Raw genomic sequence first — 16,086 nt, 5'->3', positions numbered from 1 at the left:
AAAACATATGACAGACAGAGCACGAGAGTCATAGAGAAAGAGACGAGACAAAGGTAAGACACAGAGGAATGAGGAAGTTCATCCACAAAAAAACACATAAATAAAACACTGATAAGATAAAGAATACCTGTACAAAAGCCTGTTAATAACAGTGTTGTTATTATTAACTGAAAGTAAAACTATTAAAAAAATTATTTTGTTAACTGAAATAAACCTGAAATTTAATAAAATCTGAAAAAAAAAAAAAAAAAACTTAAAAAAGCCCTGGAAACAAATTAAAACAAAATATGTTTAAGATATGTTTTATTATAAAGTTAATCATAAACATGCTTTGAGTCCTGCAGTTCAGTCATTTTAGTAATTAATTCATTGTCAGTTTGGTTCACTACATTATGTTAAAGTTATAACTTTATTGCTTTTTTTTTTTTTTGAGCATGGTAAACTTAGGTGGCTTTTACAAAAACTGACTTAGTTTTTATTAACCAAATAATAAATAATAATAATAATAATAATAATAATAACAAAAGTTTTTCTTTTGATTGTATGAGTGAAATATTGGCATGTTTTTATGAGATTTATACATCTTATCTGTTGCTGGTTTATTATAAAGTAAGTAGGCCACACTTATCATAAGTATAGCTACTTCTTCTGTGTCTGTGTGCCAGTCCCGTCCCGTCCTGAGCCTCGAGCAGTGCTCCTGTTACTGTGGCTCTGGCTGCTGCGCTGGAATGTGGAATGTGTGGGTTGTGGGACAAATGTTCCTAAAATGCAGCCCCACCTTTCAAATTGTTTGCCACTGCAGTTGTGGGGACCTGTGCATGGCTTGTGCGGACATGTGTTAGACTGCAACTGAATGAGGGCTTTTGTTAGGGGGGCAGGGTGGTGCAAGATTGCTGAGTTATAAAGGGGTCATATGATTCTGCTAAAAAGAACATTATTTTGTGTATTTGGTGTAATGAAATGTGTTTATGCAGTTTAAGACACATTAACACATTATTTTCCACATACTGTACATTATTGGTTCTCCTCTATGCCCCACTGTTCTGAAACGCATCGATTTTCACAAGCCTCATCTCTCTGAAAAGCGAGGTGTGCTGTGATTGGCCAGCTATCCAGCGCGTTGTGATTGGCCGAATGCCTCAAGCATGGGAAGGAAATGTTATGCCTCTTAATATATCGAGATGCCTTGTCCAGCCGGAGCGACGAGACGAAAAAATAAAACCCATTATAAACATGATAAAAACATGATTTCTAGTCGTGTTTTCTTTTGGAAGGCAAAAACAAAGTAGTTTTACTTTCTCAACGGAACAACGCCACACACCCAAATGACCCCTTTAATAAAGTATTCCTCCCTCCCTCCCAATAGCGAAACTTAAAACAGTATTATAAGAATGGAAACAAAGAAGTGCAATGAGGGCATACACAGACACACACATTTTTTTTCCGGTTGCACATACCGCAGATGAATAATTCATATTTAGCGAGCTTGTCAATACTGAAACATTTTCTTTAGAAGAGTTGCTGTAAGTCAGTTCTCCTCAGGCCTTAATTCTTGAAAAACACCCTTTCATAAAGGCCACAGATTTACCAGACAAATTACACCCGTGTGGTCGATTCTCAGAACAACTGTCACAATAATTACAGGGCCATGGTTTATTGGGACATGTTTATAGGAAAGTAGTTCGCAACAACAGCGTGTGAAAACGTTATGATACATCAGTGACTCACTAGGCACTGACGCATTTCATTCAGTTAACATGAAAGATGTCAATATGACTATTACGCAAATCCAGGTGGGCAAGTAATGTGTCTTCTTTTTTATCACTGATGCAATCGTTCCATTCCAGTTATTTTTATTAGATCACCTCAAGCTAACAAGCATATAAATCCTGAACTGACTGTACTGTAGCAATAGTGGGCTTCAAAATGGGCACTATAAAACTCAGCACAATAAAAAAGAATTAAAGTATCTTCCTCATGCAAAAGAGGCATGCAAAAGCATGAAGCATGTGACAACAATATGAATAAAAAAAAGGATGTTTTCCTTCTGGTTATCATTCACTGAATTGCCCTGAAGTTGCTGTATCAAAACAGCTGTGTTGCTTTGATTCTTTTATTTTGCCCAGGCTCATGAATTAATTCACAAGATCATGCCTTTTCCAGAGAAAACACACAAGCTGCATCCCAAATGATGCACTCATTCACAATGTACTTATGCACTATGTACTCAACACAATAGTGTATGAATTGCACTTTTTCTTTTTGGATTTTTTAGTGTGAAAGCACTACTCGCACAATTCATACTAAAAAGTCATGGACGGTGCGTAAGTATGTGATTTGGTATGCACCTACACACAAATGTTTCTCCATGAGCATTACATGTACATTGCATTTTTCTTGAGAATACAAAGATATTTTGGATTAAATGCAAAATTACCACTCTTAGTGAGCTCCCTAACTAGGGGTTATATTGAGCCTCCAACAAAACCAATTTTGGGAGAAATGCACTACAATGAGCTCAGCAAAAATATAAATCCAAAATAGTGGACAGAGAGAAATTCTGAATAGAAGTACTTAGAATTCATTCAGTACTGAAAATAATTGCTATAAAGATTAAAAAGACACCCTGATATTTTTACTCAACATTTGTGTGTGCTATAAATGTACATTGATTAGAGAATTTTAGTATTTGGTATTTCCTTGTCATACTTTTCTTTAACAATAATGAATGGTCACACTGTCATCATAACGGCTGGTCTAGAATCCCCCGTGAAGGCTCCATATGGCTACAGGACTAAGTCTTTGTAAAACCCTCAGCCTGGAAGACTGTCCCTGACACAAAGGGTGAAGGGAGGGAGGATGTGACTACTTGGACCATTCGAGCTGTGCCTGGCTACAGATGAAGCCATATGGGCCATACGTTCAGTGTTTTGGACCCTTAATGGGATTGACTTAATCGGCACTCTTCTAGCAGGACAGTTCTTTGAGGCTAAATCAACCATGTCATCACTAAATCTCAATGAGAAACAAGAGCTTGACGCACTGTTGTTCTAAACCTGATTGGACACGTGGAAGACTGGTGAAGAGACGGTCACGACTTGCCCCAGACAGGATTTTAAAGTCACTCAGCTGCTCTAATTTATCCCAAATGCATGCTGTTTATCTCAATTTATTAATATACTAAAGATACTTAAGTATACATACACTTTGCATATCCTGAAAACTATTTGTTAAACATTAGCCATTGGTGTAACAAAGGTAGTTGAACCACAGTTGTTAGAAATGCTATCAGAACAGCTTTAACTGTAAATGCAATCTTAATTGGTTAAACAGCATTGAACTCAAGTTGGATTTCATTGGAAGATCAACAAAAGATATTTCTGCTTTTATGAGGCTAGGCAAACAACATGTTTAAAAGCTCATTGAGAAAAATCAGAAGTGGGTGGAAGGAAAAAGGAGAAGGGGTATATTTAATTAAGTTCTCTTGAATTCAGAATATTACATGTTTGGAGAAACATTTTACATAGTTTAGGACCTGATATTTACATCAGCTGGGAGAACACAGTGATTGCAATAATTTGGATATTTTTGCCAAAACGCACCAAGATACTCAGAACCACCCATTTGACAAATTATATTGTGACTAAGTGGGGTATTGTGAAATAAGAAGATTACATAAGTTTTTTGTGTGTTCTTCGTATACAGGACACATCCGCTTTGAACATGTAAATATTGTGGAATGAGCTCATCCTATGTAAATATACCAACCGACCGGTTTGTTCTCTCTGTTGTTGCCCTCAGGGGAGTTTCAACAAGTTTCAGTGAAGCTGGAGATCACAGTCTAATAAACACCCATTCATATATTGCCTCATAAAGAAACAATGTCTACTTTTGAATATATTTAGTTCTTTTGTGACTGTTTTCAAGTATTCTGTTGTTTCTCCACATCACTTTGTCTAATGACCTACTTTGGTGTCTAGGATAATCTATAAAGTTTGAACATTCAACCGAGCCAATGCTGCAATTTGGATCTATAATTTCAGGTTTATAAGGATTAGAAAAGGGAATACGAGGACAAAATGAAACATTGAGTCCTTAAGTAAGCTACAGAAAACTGCAGATCCAAATCCACATGAACTATTACTACGCACAAGCTTATGCACAATTTGATTTTATATCTTGTGCACATACTACTCAGATAAACAGTCAGAGATTCAGGTGATGTGCCCATCTGTTTAATTCATACACATCAGTATTTAAAATGCGCCATTATGCAATTTTTGAGGTTCCTGATATTGTTTTGGGAGTCTCCTACAATAGATTTACATGTATGCAAGGTCAAAAAAGTATTTTGTTTGATCAAAATATGCATTTATTATAACTAGAATATAATTCCTTATTTCCCAAAGTTCTCAATCGATTCATGCAAAGCAGTTCTAAACTTCAGTGTCTCTAAACCGCTCTTTTCCTTGAGTCTACTCTGGTCAGATGGCCCAGTTTACCATGGAATAACACTTTACCATGGACTAAAACATTTTTGTTCAGATTTCCCTACAATTGTGTAGTCTATTTTGGAAGTACACTCCATTCAGTAATTTTTAACTGGAGAAGTTAAAATAGCTTAAATTCACACTTAACTGGAAGTAAGACCAGATCCTGTACTTTTACCCATTCCGTGACGTACATATGATGGGTAACGAATTACCCCCCCCCTCCAAAAAAAAAAAAAAAAAAAAAAATAGTTTGGCTATATGCACCAGATATGGGTTGATTTTTGACATGCAGCTTTTGCACATATAAAAACTTAAAAAAAAAACAGACCATGTTATTAAAAATAAAATTCATATATAAGATTTATAACCATCCTCATTCTTCAGTTCAGGCCATCTTTACTACAAAAATAGAGCATTTTTGAGTTAACTAACCTGTGAATGTTAGGAAAAGAACAGACCGATTTCTAACAAAAGCTTGGTAATATTGATTTTATTTATCTTTTTTTTTTCTTAAAAAAAAAAGAAACTAATACAAGCTCATTTGGTTACTTACACACACACTGTCATTATTTAAATCATGTCATTTACTCTGGTTTCATTTTATCACTTATTTTCATGCATTCTGTGATTATCATGCTCTGAACCACATGGCCAACAGAAAACAGACAGTTTAAAGGAACTTACATGATTATCTCTTTCACTTCTCTTTAAAACACGGCTAACAGTAAAAACTCTATAAAGGGGTGAAATAAAAGCAATACAAAAACCTGACCATTAAAGCTGGAAGAGAAACATTAGTCATCCTGTGCTTAGTGCTGATTTAGTCAAGTGTGTTCAGTTAAAGGCACAAGACTAGGTTCCCCCAAAAGCGAGGGGTTCACACCCAGACAAACCACAGAGACAGCCAAGTGAAAGGGTGTTTTGGTGGATAACGCAAATTCAAGATAACACAAAAAGGCAGGAATGCTGAAGCCAAGTAGGAAGATGTGGAGCAAGATGCTATCATTGGTGCAGTAGAGACCTCTCAAGAGCATACAAGATGGATTTCACAAGCAAGAAAAGAGATTTAAAAAAAAAAAAAAAAAAAAAAAAAAAAAAAACTAAAACCACTTTTGCCTGGACACTTTTCCCTGATGTATTACAAGAACACATAGAGCAACTTTAACTTTGCAGGACACCACATATGAACCCAAAAATTATGATTGGACAAAGACACCATAGACCAGAGGACCGAAAGTTCATAGTCTTATTTATAGCACCTACATCTCTGAAGCTATAAAGTTTTTCTGAAACCTAGCATTATTGAGTGCCAAAGCATCATCCTTACACCCGCTAAGTGTGTGGAATCCTATATAAATCTCTATTAAATCGCAAAGGTTAAAACCTGAGAAAGAGTTGTGAAAAGGCAATGATGTTTTTCCAATAATGGGGACTTTCACAACTACTTGCCTGGTGTCCACTTGGTCCAAGTAGCATACAGATGCTTTGCACTCACCTGTCAGGGCCAATGGGTTAAGCGAAGTTCATTTTCACAGTCCTTTAGCAGATTAGTGTCCTACCTTGCAACAATTAGCTTCTAAACATTAAGTGTCCAATTCACAGCTAGAAAGAGTGAGGCAGTGTCACAAAACGTGTACATTAGATAATACAACAACGTACCTAACAAGCAAATGCATATTGTTTGTCCTAATAATGGGTTTCACATGGACAAATACTCAAAGTGCAGACACTGACCAGCGTCATTGTGGGTGGGTGAACGTGCCGAACTGTATAAAAAACAAGATTCTCCTGTAAACCTAACAGAAGGGAACAAAATAGGTCTCTGTGTAGAGATATTTCAGACCACACAATCAACCAGTCAATGGAAAATAATCACTATGTATTGAAGCTGAGCTCTGGGGGAGGGGAAATACCCCGTATTATCTCGTCAGGCTGCTTTTTTTCATATCTTCCCTCACAGTATGAATGACAAGAATAGTTGCTGTAGTTGCAAACAAAACAAAAATTAAACATTAAAAACTACTGGACAAATTTTTCATAGGACTAATCGAATCCTGGAGGAAGCCTGTAATCAACCTATTTGTTAGCTAGTAATTTGAATATGTGTATGAAGTCCTTACACTAGCTGTTTGGTATCAATCAGAAAATATTGCCAACAATTCCCTTCCCCCACCAGCAGCTTCGGAGAAATACATACCACCATGTACAGCCAAACATGTGATACTGCCTGTTGCCTTCAAGTGAAACCTGACCAATATCTTCCAAAAAAGCACTCCCAAAAGCATTCCCAATACCTCCCAGGAATGGCCATGGCCATCAGACAGCATTGTGACTTGCGTTACTCTACTGCTTACCAACAAATCGAACTTTCTTCATCTTGTTCTAGCGTAACTTAACAAAGCAACAACTTCTCAAAAAATAAAGAGCTGTGGAGAGAAATAGCTTAGAGTTTGACCTCTCATTGGGATGCAAGTGACTGGGGAGGATACTGTTAAAATAAAAAATGTGCTCCTCTGAATTAGATCAATTTTTAAGATGATAACATGGGCTTTAAAACACCCAACAGACATTTTCAATTTGTTTTAAATGAAGATTAGTCAGACGTTTGACCTACAACTGCAAACATCCACTCTAAGCCCTCAAAAAAAGTATATTAGGAGTCACATAAATGCAAAGCAGCCCTTAGAGATGCAAAAGTTGTATGTTTGTCTGAGCATAAGTAGTGTAAACTTTAGAAAGAACAGGATGAGCAGACAGCATAAAAAAAATTCACCCACTCCAACAAACAGCACTCATTTCAAGACCAAGGTGTAAAAAAACAGCCCTGATGTCAATTTAGAATTTTACACTCTGAAGGCCATTTGATAAAAACACAGTATAGATGTATAAAATTGTTTTTGCTTGTTAAACTTCATTAAAAATTTAATCTGTATGTTTTTTGACACTCATTTAGTAAAAATAACCAAAACGAAGAAAAAAAAAATCCACTTCTATAAACTGCTACATGTGTCTTTATCCCTGAAAAGCTAAGGAATCTCTATGAAACAAGCTTCGGCAGCATTATCGTGGTCCGGAGTTTGTTGTTGGTTGAGCCCATGACATAGGGTACCTTGGAGCTGACATTAGGGAAAGAGGTGCTGTGCTCTGTGATCCGTTTGGGCACCACGGACTTCTCGCCACCAGGTGCAGGCTTAGGCAGTCTCTTGTAGAGCCAGGGGTGTCTTAAGGCCTGAACTGGTGTCATTCGAGTACTAGGGTCCCAATCCAGACACTTCTTCAGAAAGTCAATGAACATGGCATCATCACAGCCTTTGAGGGCCGCCGCCCACTCCTTGCTTCCTGGGGGACCTCGCAATTTTCCTCGGCGAGAACGGCTCCCATTGAGGATGACAGTGCCATTACTAAGTGTGCTGACTGTGCAGTAGCGTGGGTGGCCTTTGGAGTTGATAAAGTTCTTGGCACGCTTGGCTTGTTCCAGCAATTTCTGAGATGGTATACCCACTAGCTCCATCATGCAGGCCAGCTGGTCACCTTCATCTTCACCAGGAAACAGAGGGTATCCAGTAAGCAGCTCTGCCAGAATGCAACCAAAGCTCCACATGTCTATAGGCATACCATATCGCGATCCCAAGATGACTTCGGGTGCACGGTAGAAGCGGGATTGGATGTATGTGTATACACGCTGGTGATCGAAACAGCTGGAGCCAAAGTCAATGACCTTGATCCCACTCCTGCCTTGCTGCTTCAGTAAGATATTCTCTGGTTTCAGGTCACAGTGGATGATCTTATGGCGATGGAGTGATTCCAGGCATTGGAGAATAGAGTGTGCAAACTTGCGTACCAGTGGGAGACTGAAACCCTGAAACTTGTTGCGTTTGATGAGCTCATACAGGTTCATGCTAAGCAGCTCGAAAGTCATACATATGTGATTGCGAAAGGTGAAATTCTCCAACATGTGGACAACGTTCATGCTGCCTGTCTTGTCTTGCTTCTTCAGGTGCTCCAGAATTCGTATCTCCTCAGCAGCTTGCCGGTGGAAGCGTTTCTCGTTGCGCACCATCTTCAAGGCGAGGTGCTGCTGTAACTTGTGGTCGTAAACTTTTGCCACTTGTCCAAAACTACCTTTGCCAATCACCTTGAGGAACTCGTAGCGATAGGCAAGGTGGTCCTGAGGTACGTGGATGTATCCTCCCTGGTCATCGTCATATCCACTATTGTTGGTGCCCCCAGCTACTGCCTGCCTCTTCTTGGCATTTGGTCCCAGGAAATAGATCTCAGGATAGTTGTGGATCTCCTGCTGCTCCAGGGTAGTCAATTGTTGCCGGTATTGCCTGATAGCTTGTTCTGGGGTCATTGGGCTTCCAAGCTTTGAGACTTTTGTTGAGCTCTCAGATGACTTAAGAGAGCTGTTGCTGTCCACGCTTCTGTCTTTGGAGATTGCAGGTTGTGGCTTCGCAGGTACTTGGCTTGTGCCATTGTGCTGGCTCACACCATTGAGTTTGCGGTTGTAGGTGTCCTCGTAAAAATACTTCACTTTCTGTCCTCCGCGGACTACTAGGTGATCCTTCATAGCAGGCTTGTTGACACCCTTCAAAAGGAAAGAAATATTTTAACAGTTTGTCAAACAGTTACATCAACCTGTACAAGACAAAAATGAGGTTGACCAAAGCCAACATTATATTTTCAGCTAAGTGGATGTTCAAAATCAATCTCTTATCGCTTCTGGTTTTTGCGTCGACCTTAAAAATCAATGTACTTCAACTAAGGTTTAATCAGACCAGTGTAAAACAATCAATAGTGCAAACGTGCAGAACTGATCAGCTGCCTAGTAACCCTGGGAATAACATGAGACCAGAGGTTTGATGCATGAGTGATAATTGATGTGACAGAGAATGCCAGACACAGTCTTTGCAGTCTGATTGGAACCTGAACTGAAAACTGGTGAAAATGATTTTACTTTCATACTCACAAGGGATACAAAAAAAAAAAAAAACACTTTGAAGGCAAGAGTCTAATTGTAAAGACCTGCAAATGTGCTGAATGCTTCATAAAAATGCAATTTAAATACAGAACTAACTGCATTTCAGTAGACTGGGAAAACAAAATGTGGAAATTTTATTTTAGAAACGGTGTATGACTTCACCATGACAGTTCCTTCACATTCTCTTAGCACATCACTTGGAAATAATTCTTGCCTTGGTTGAGAAATAGACAACTATATCACCAAATATGCACTGAACTTTTGCCTTACAAAATAAAATCATTAATCAGGCTTCCCTTACTTTTTCATTGATCATTTTACAGGACTTCGAGGACATGTCTAGGACATTTTTAATTATGGCGACAAATAAACACAAGGATCACACCCTAAAGTAATATATTCCTCTGCTTGAGATGTTTTTAGAAAAATAGTTTATGGCCACGACTATAAAATCAGCTCTTTAACATGAGCGTTTAATTATACATTACAACAAATTATTTTTTAGAACCAATTTTAGCACCATAGCAAAAAAAAGATACAAAATTATATTTTATATTTATATTATATATATCATATGTCCTTCAAATATTTTTCAATTAAGTATTTCTTTAAAAGGGTCAAATTAAAAATAAGTGGATTCAGACAAACCTAAACAACTCTGATTGGCTATTGCATATCACTGTTCATGGAAAGCAATATAAATATGCACAGAAGCATTTGAAAGCTCTGCCTAACAGGGAGTACAGATATGAGCCTGTACTTGGTACTACCAGTGCTGCAGAAAGGCCGGTATTGTTATGTTTTTAAAATTTAAGTTTCAACTTGGTATAGAAGTACTAATAGCCTACTTTTGACAATAATCAAAATATTTAAAAAGTTACTGAATTACAGAAATACTTCTCTTAAAAGTTTACCACTGGAAAGAAAGTTCAGATTCTGATTTATTTACAAGCAAATGGGCCGATTCCAATACTGTGTGTGTGTGTGTGTGAGTGTGTGTGTGAGATCAAGATATAATATAGAATGAAAATGTTTGTAAACAAACAAGATGTTTTTTGCTCTATTACAGGCAACTCTCTGTAGCCATTTAAAATTAGAGGCAACCACTGCATTTGAATCACTATCAGAATCAAAATGACCTTTATTGACCGGTATGTTTACACATACAAGAAATTTGTTTTGGTGATTGAAGTGAAGAAGAAGCTTCCACAGCACAAAAAGAATGACAATGACAAGACGAGACATATTATGGAAATAGTTTAAGTATATAGGAAATAATATACAAAATATATTTTTAAAAAGTAGATAAAGTAGACAATAAATGGTTTTGGTGTATACAGGAGTGTTATGTACAAATGCAAAGACATGTGAAAAGAGGTATGCATGTTAAATAAATATAAGTATTTTTGTGTATTTCACACTTTTTTGGCCAAGTTAGCATGAGATGGATTGCCAAAGAAACTGTTCTTAGGCCTGGCCAATCTGGTGCTCAGTTTTTTGTAGCACAAACCAGATGACAACTGTTCAAAGAGGAAGTGGGGTGGGTGTGAAGGGTCCAGAATGAGTTTGCCAGCCTTTTACTCTGGATGAGTGCAGTTCTTGGAGAGTGGGGAGGGTTGTACCAGTGATTCAATCAGAAGTCCGGACTATCCACTGCAATCTTCTAAGGTCTGATTTGATAGCTGAGCTGAACCAGACAGTTATAGAAGTGCAGAGGATGGAGTCAGTGATTTTACAGATTTACTGACTAGATGCGCATGATCAAATTGCCTAGCCGTAGTCAGAATCAGTGTGGGGTGTGATACATGCAATAAATTCAAATCATTTGCCAGTTGATGTCTCCACAGTGCTGGGGGATGGTGTCTTGTAGTTGATGTCTTTCAATCCTTTTCAGACTGATGCAGGTCATTGGCAGTCAGTAGACTGCCATTCGATCAATTGGATTAAAAACTGTCCGGTTTACGGCCATTTGAACGTTTTCTACTACTAACAATCTCATGATTTTGTATAAATTATTTATTTTACATCAAGTAATGATGCCATGTATGCTATGCCTCCAAGCTTTCTTATTTGTTTTGCTTATAAACACTATTGCGTTTCTTATTTCTTTTTTTTATTTTATTTTATATAGATGTAAATTTTGTGTAAGTTCTTTATTTTATATTAGGACTATAGCTTGCTGTAATTTTATTTGGTTTATTAACAAAAGTTATGTTTTATAATTTAAGCGAGTTTGTCGTTGTACCATTTTGCTATTGTCCATTCAAGCAATTGACGCCGTAGAGTGAAAGTAAAATGTACACAGGCATTAAGCTATTTAAAAGGAAAGGGAGGAGAAGGAAAACTCCAACAAACCTCACCCCCCCCGGTGATACCGGTTTTACTGGTTTTGTCACACGTCGATTAACTGGTAGCATATTTCTTCACCGTCACAACCCGAGTGGGAACCCTGATTAATATTGGTTGTTTAAGCCAGTCCCAGTGGGCATTCCTGAGTGAATCTGAATAGAGGAACTCTCTTTCACATTCAGGATGTTTAATGCACCATAGCTGCTCCAAGTCCCATTTCCATTTAAGATTCCACTATCAAAGATTTATAGTTAAGCCCAAGATATTGTCTGTTTGGCTTTGCATATAACACAAGAAGAACAAGGGGGGGAAATTAGGTCATGAAGATAAAATTATAAGGTACCTAGTAAACTGTGCCAATTGTTTTGGAGGGGGAAGGGGCATGGAAAGGCAGTTCCAAGCAGGGAGACAAAAATAGAAACCAGTGTGTTGGGAACTGAAGGAAACTGTAAAGACTAGCCAAATGCATCAGCTGTTCAATCAGAACAAAAAGACTCAAGAGCTTGATTGACTCAACAAGGAGTACATGACCTAAATGAAATCTGTTATGTCGGTAGCTAAATGAATGATTGGAACTACTGGAAGCTGCTATGATAGTTTATTCCTCCAAATACCAGAAAATCAAAGTCGTCCCCTCCCAGATTGTTTACTGAACATATACGGAAGAATATTGCTAATTAATTATTTACTAAGGGTAAAAACAATTACATAGTCTATCTACAGTCTTTATGATCTCAGAAGCCCAGTATAGTAGCATGCAAAGAAGTGATACAGCTTCAAAGCAAAATAATGTCACCCGATCCAACACTTATACAGAATTATTTATTGCATAATAGTACAGTGGAGAATCGGATTATATCCGTTATCATCTCCAGCCCCATGTTGACGTATCAGACTGTAAGCTACACGGACCTCACTGAAAGGCTTAATCGGTCTAGTTTTAACACTTGATATTGTTTTAGTGTATTTGCTCACCATAAAATTATATTTATTGAAAGATTAAAAGCACTGGCTTTCCATGTGATACACATGCTGTGAGGCACAATAGACAGACTTGATGTGCTGCAGATGTAATTTGTACCACTATCAGAAAGTGGGAAGAAAGCTTGTCTAAATACGTGACACTCTAAGATACACAACTGTCAGCAGAACATGTGCTTAGCTGAGACTCTGTACCACAGGGGTGAAAAATCATTTGAATACATTGAGCTTGAAGAACAGAGATCAGAAATCTGATATACAAAATACGTCACATTGGGTCAGATTTTCTATCTCAGCTGTTCTTTAGAATTTAATCATGTTCTTTAGAACTGTTCATGCGAGCACTAGGGAAATATTTTCATTTAGGGCTCACTGAAAGATTCCTATGATAGGATGACGCCTAGAAATTCCTGGGCACTGGGTCTGGGGGGAGAGGAAGTCAGGACTTACGGAATGTTTTGGGAGAGGAGGCAGTCCAGAGGGACTCTGCCCATTCACATCAGTGTCCTGGTTCACAATGTGATCAGGGCGCATGTAGGAGTCATACCCAAGGCGAGCTGTGGAGAAAGAGTGAAAATTAGGGTTGTGAATACACAATACACTCGCCACATCATCATCCAATGTAACCGTTACCGTACATAAATGAGGATTTATATTACACAACTACAAGGAAGAAATGGGGGAAAAAACACAATGTTCCCATCTGAGAAACACAGATCCCCTTAGGGAAGTATGTAAACAAGTTGCAGGTGTGCCAGACAACAGACAGTTCCTTGAGCACATTATACAGCAGGTGGCTACATATTAAACAAAGCTTCATGACTCATTTCAGTTTCAGCAGTTTCCACAACTCTGAACGATTATGTTATTAAATCATCTTAATGACCTAGACCACTTTTCCCTTAAGGCTAAATTCATCCAAAACATGACAGTGAATAAATGAACCTTTTCATGTCACTCCAAACCTACAGGACTTTAGTTCTTCTGTAGAACACAAAAGGGATTTTTTTTTTTTTCGTACAATGAGAGAACTGACTTTTATTGCACAGAAAAAAAAGACAATTCTCAAAGAGTTTATTTTATGAAGAAATGGGCACTAAAGGGTTTAAAATATTATAAAGTAATCAATCGAGGATTTGAAATATGTGCCTCTACACAAGCCCTCACATATAATACACCTATTGAGCATTCAGACCCCATTACTAGAACTTACGGAGATGTCAGTTCAATAAACTGTTAATATGGACATGATACAGTCTACAAGGGCCTTTGTTCCCACTGTCCCATGCATTTTTACTGTTGACAAATATGTGAAACTTCATCATCTGGAATAAAAATAGAAAGATGTGGTTGCAAGCTTGTGAATTTTGCTTGCATCAACAAAGAATTATTAACACGGACAGTGCAATTCACAACTATTATTTCACTTGCCAAGTGAACCAAAACCAGCCACAGCAAACTCACAGAGCTGGATAAAACATTTCATTACCTGCAGTTATGGGGCCATCTGGTTTTCTGCTTAGTATCATCATGGTTGCATGCAGTCAACATCAAATATTTATTTTTCCTCTGAAAAATGTTTTCACTAAAGCAAGATCCATCCAAAACTGAAATTCAGTGTCCGTCTAGTCTCATTTCCGAGGAGAAGCGTGTCAGATGTACAGAGACTTCACAGTGCTGCAGGGTTCAGGCATGATCCCCTTTAAGCTGTTTTCACGAGGCTTATCAATTTGACCACCTGTACTGCAAGTCTGGAGAAGTAACAGATGTATCTGTATTTCAAAAACGAAGGTCCCAACTAATAGATACTGGAACTAGATTTGCATAAATTCACAAATGCACCAGAGGAACCCAAATATTGGTGGATGAGAAGGGCTCGTTCTCGATGATGATGATGATGATGAAGAATCAAAGTTGAAGAGGACACAAACACGTTTCCGTCAAAACAAACGGTCTCCCTAAAGCATAATGAGACTGAGTCCAAACATTAAACCGATATCGACCACCTCGACTATTGCCCTCTCTTGACTTTCGTGTTGTTAGTTTGAACAGAAGAGTCATCCCAGCCAGAGCACACGGTGCAGAGGGCAGCTCAAGCTTAGGCTAGCGTTTTCTCTTTCCCGGATAGTACAAACCTAACTTGCTTTCATTATAAAAACAAGAAAGGTCAAATGAAGTCATAATCCCTTCCAAACACTTTCCGACATGTCAAATAAGTGTTCTCACGAAAGGTCTGGGTGTTTTGGATGCGCGTTCCGTCCCGTAATGCCAGTAATGGTTTCTTAGCTTGTTGCTAAGAGCTTATTTGGCTTCGCCAGCGCGACGTCATCAAAGAGGGCACGTGAGGGGACTGGGGCGCGGCCAAAACAACGCTACAGCTTCCTTATGCTTCCTTGAGGTGACTTCCTTTTGAGTGACAGGAATATTTGTGTTTTACATCCTCCTGAGAACCATGAAAAAATACCCCCCCCCCCCCCCCCCACACACACACAAAAACAAAAACAAAAAACAAAGTCATTACACTTACATGAAACAAATGCTTTTTTTTCATTCACCAATCAGTTATTAGGTTTCAGACTACATTTAACCAAAGTTTCTACTAAGATGTTTGTACATTTATAATAAAATAATAATAATAATAAAATAAAAAGAAACAAATACCTATCGAGTCTAAGCAGGGCCACATATGAGAATTATAAGAATGCAAATAAATCTGTATGCAAATAAATGTAAAAATGAAGACCAACTGTCAATGTCAGTGGAACATTTTATTTATTTATTTATTTTATTTTTTTAACATTTTGAACTTTAAAGTAAACATGTACATAAACATAAACCAAAAATAGATATCACAACTAAAAGGGCAGTCTCCAAAACAAAGATTTATTGCGAGATAAAAATGGAAAATATCAAAACACTACAGTTCTAAGCTGTGCATATGTATCTCAAATTGCCTTGCCAAAGCTGGTGTTGTTGTCAAACTCTTTAAAGCCCAGATATATATCAACAGAGGCAGAAGAGCACATGCTGGGGTGACTGGGGTGATGTGGTGAGACATGTCGAGCTAAACTGGGTGTGCTTACAACAGGACCGCGACCATAGTATGCTATTCTTAGCCATCAGTCTTAGGGGAAGCTGAGACCTGTCTATATTTGTGTCTTCAGATGACATATTGACATTGTTTTCAGGCTGACCTCTCAGAATCAGACTGGACAGGTGAGCGCTTGCACCTTATGAAGGGTCTTTAACATTATGATGGACACTCACAACTGCTGTCTTTTT

At 38.0% G+C, this 16,086-nt stretch overlaps 1 protein-coding gene across 1 annotated transcript; it reads right to left on the bottom strand.

Annotated features, from left to right (window-relative positions):
• Positions 1-4,968: 4,968 nt before the first annotated feature.
• LOC128022383 (dual specificity tyrosine-phosphorylation-regulated kinase 2-like) lies at positions 4,969-15,161 on the bottom strand. Its single transcript, XM_052609881.1, has 3 exons — positions 14,294-15,161; positions 13,255-13,361; positions 4,969-9,081 (listed from the first exon to the last, which is right to left on the bottom strand). The coding sequence occupies exons 1-3, from the start codon at positions 14,334-14,336 to the stop codon at positions 7,531-7,533; spliced, it is 1,701 nt and encodes a 566-aa protein (XP_052465841.1). The 5' UTR covers positions 14,337-15,161; the 3' UTR covers positions 4,969-7,530.
• Positions 15,162-16,086: the final 925 nt, after the last annotated feature.

This window comes from Carassius gibelio, chromosome A11 (assembly GCF_023724105.1).
Source record: "Carassius gibelio isolate Cgi1373 ecotype wild population from Czech Republic chromosome A11, carGib1.2-hapl.c, whole genome shotgun sequence".
Lineage (NCBI taxonomy): Eukaryota > Metazoa > Chordata > Actinopteri > Cypriniformes > Cyprinidae > Carassius > Carassius gibelio.
The sequence above is the reverse complement of the archived record's forward strand: the minus strand, read 5'-3'. Positions and strand labels throughout refer to the sequence as shown.

Excerpts from the sequence above, each read along its gene's own strand:
- LOC128022383 (XM_052609881.1), bottom strand. The coding sequence starts at position 14,336 with ATGATGATACTAAGCAGAAAACCAGATGGCCCCATAACTGCAG. Across the intron at positions 13,362-14,293 it reads AGATGGCCCCATAACTGCAG|CTCGCCTTGGGTATGACTCC; the intron begins GTAATGAAATGT and ends CTTTCTCCACAG. Across the intron at positions 9,082-13,254 it reads CTCCTCTCCCAAAACATTCC|GGTGTCAACAAGCCTGCTAT; the intron begins GTAAGTCCTGAC and ends TTCCTTTTGAAG.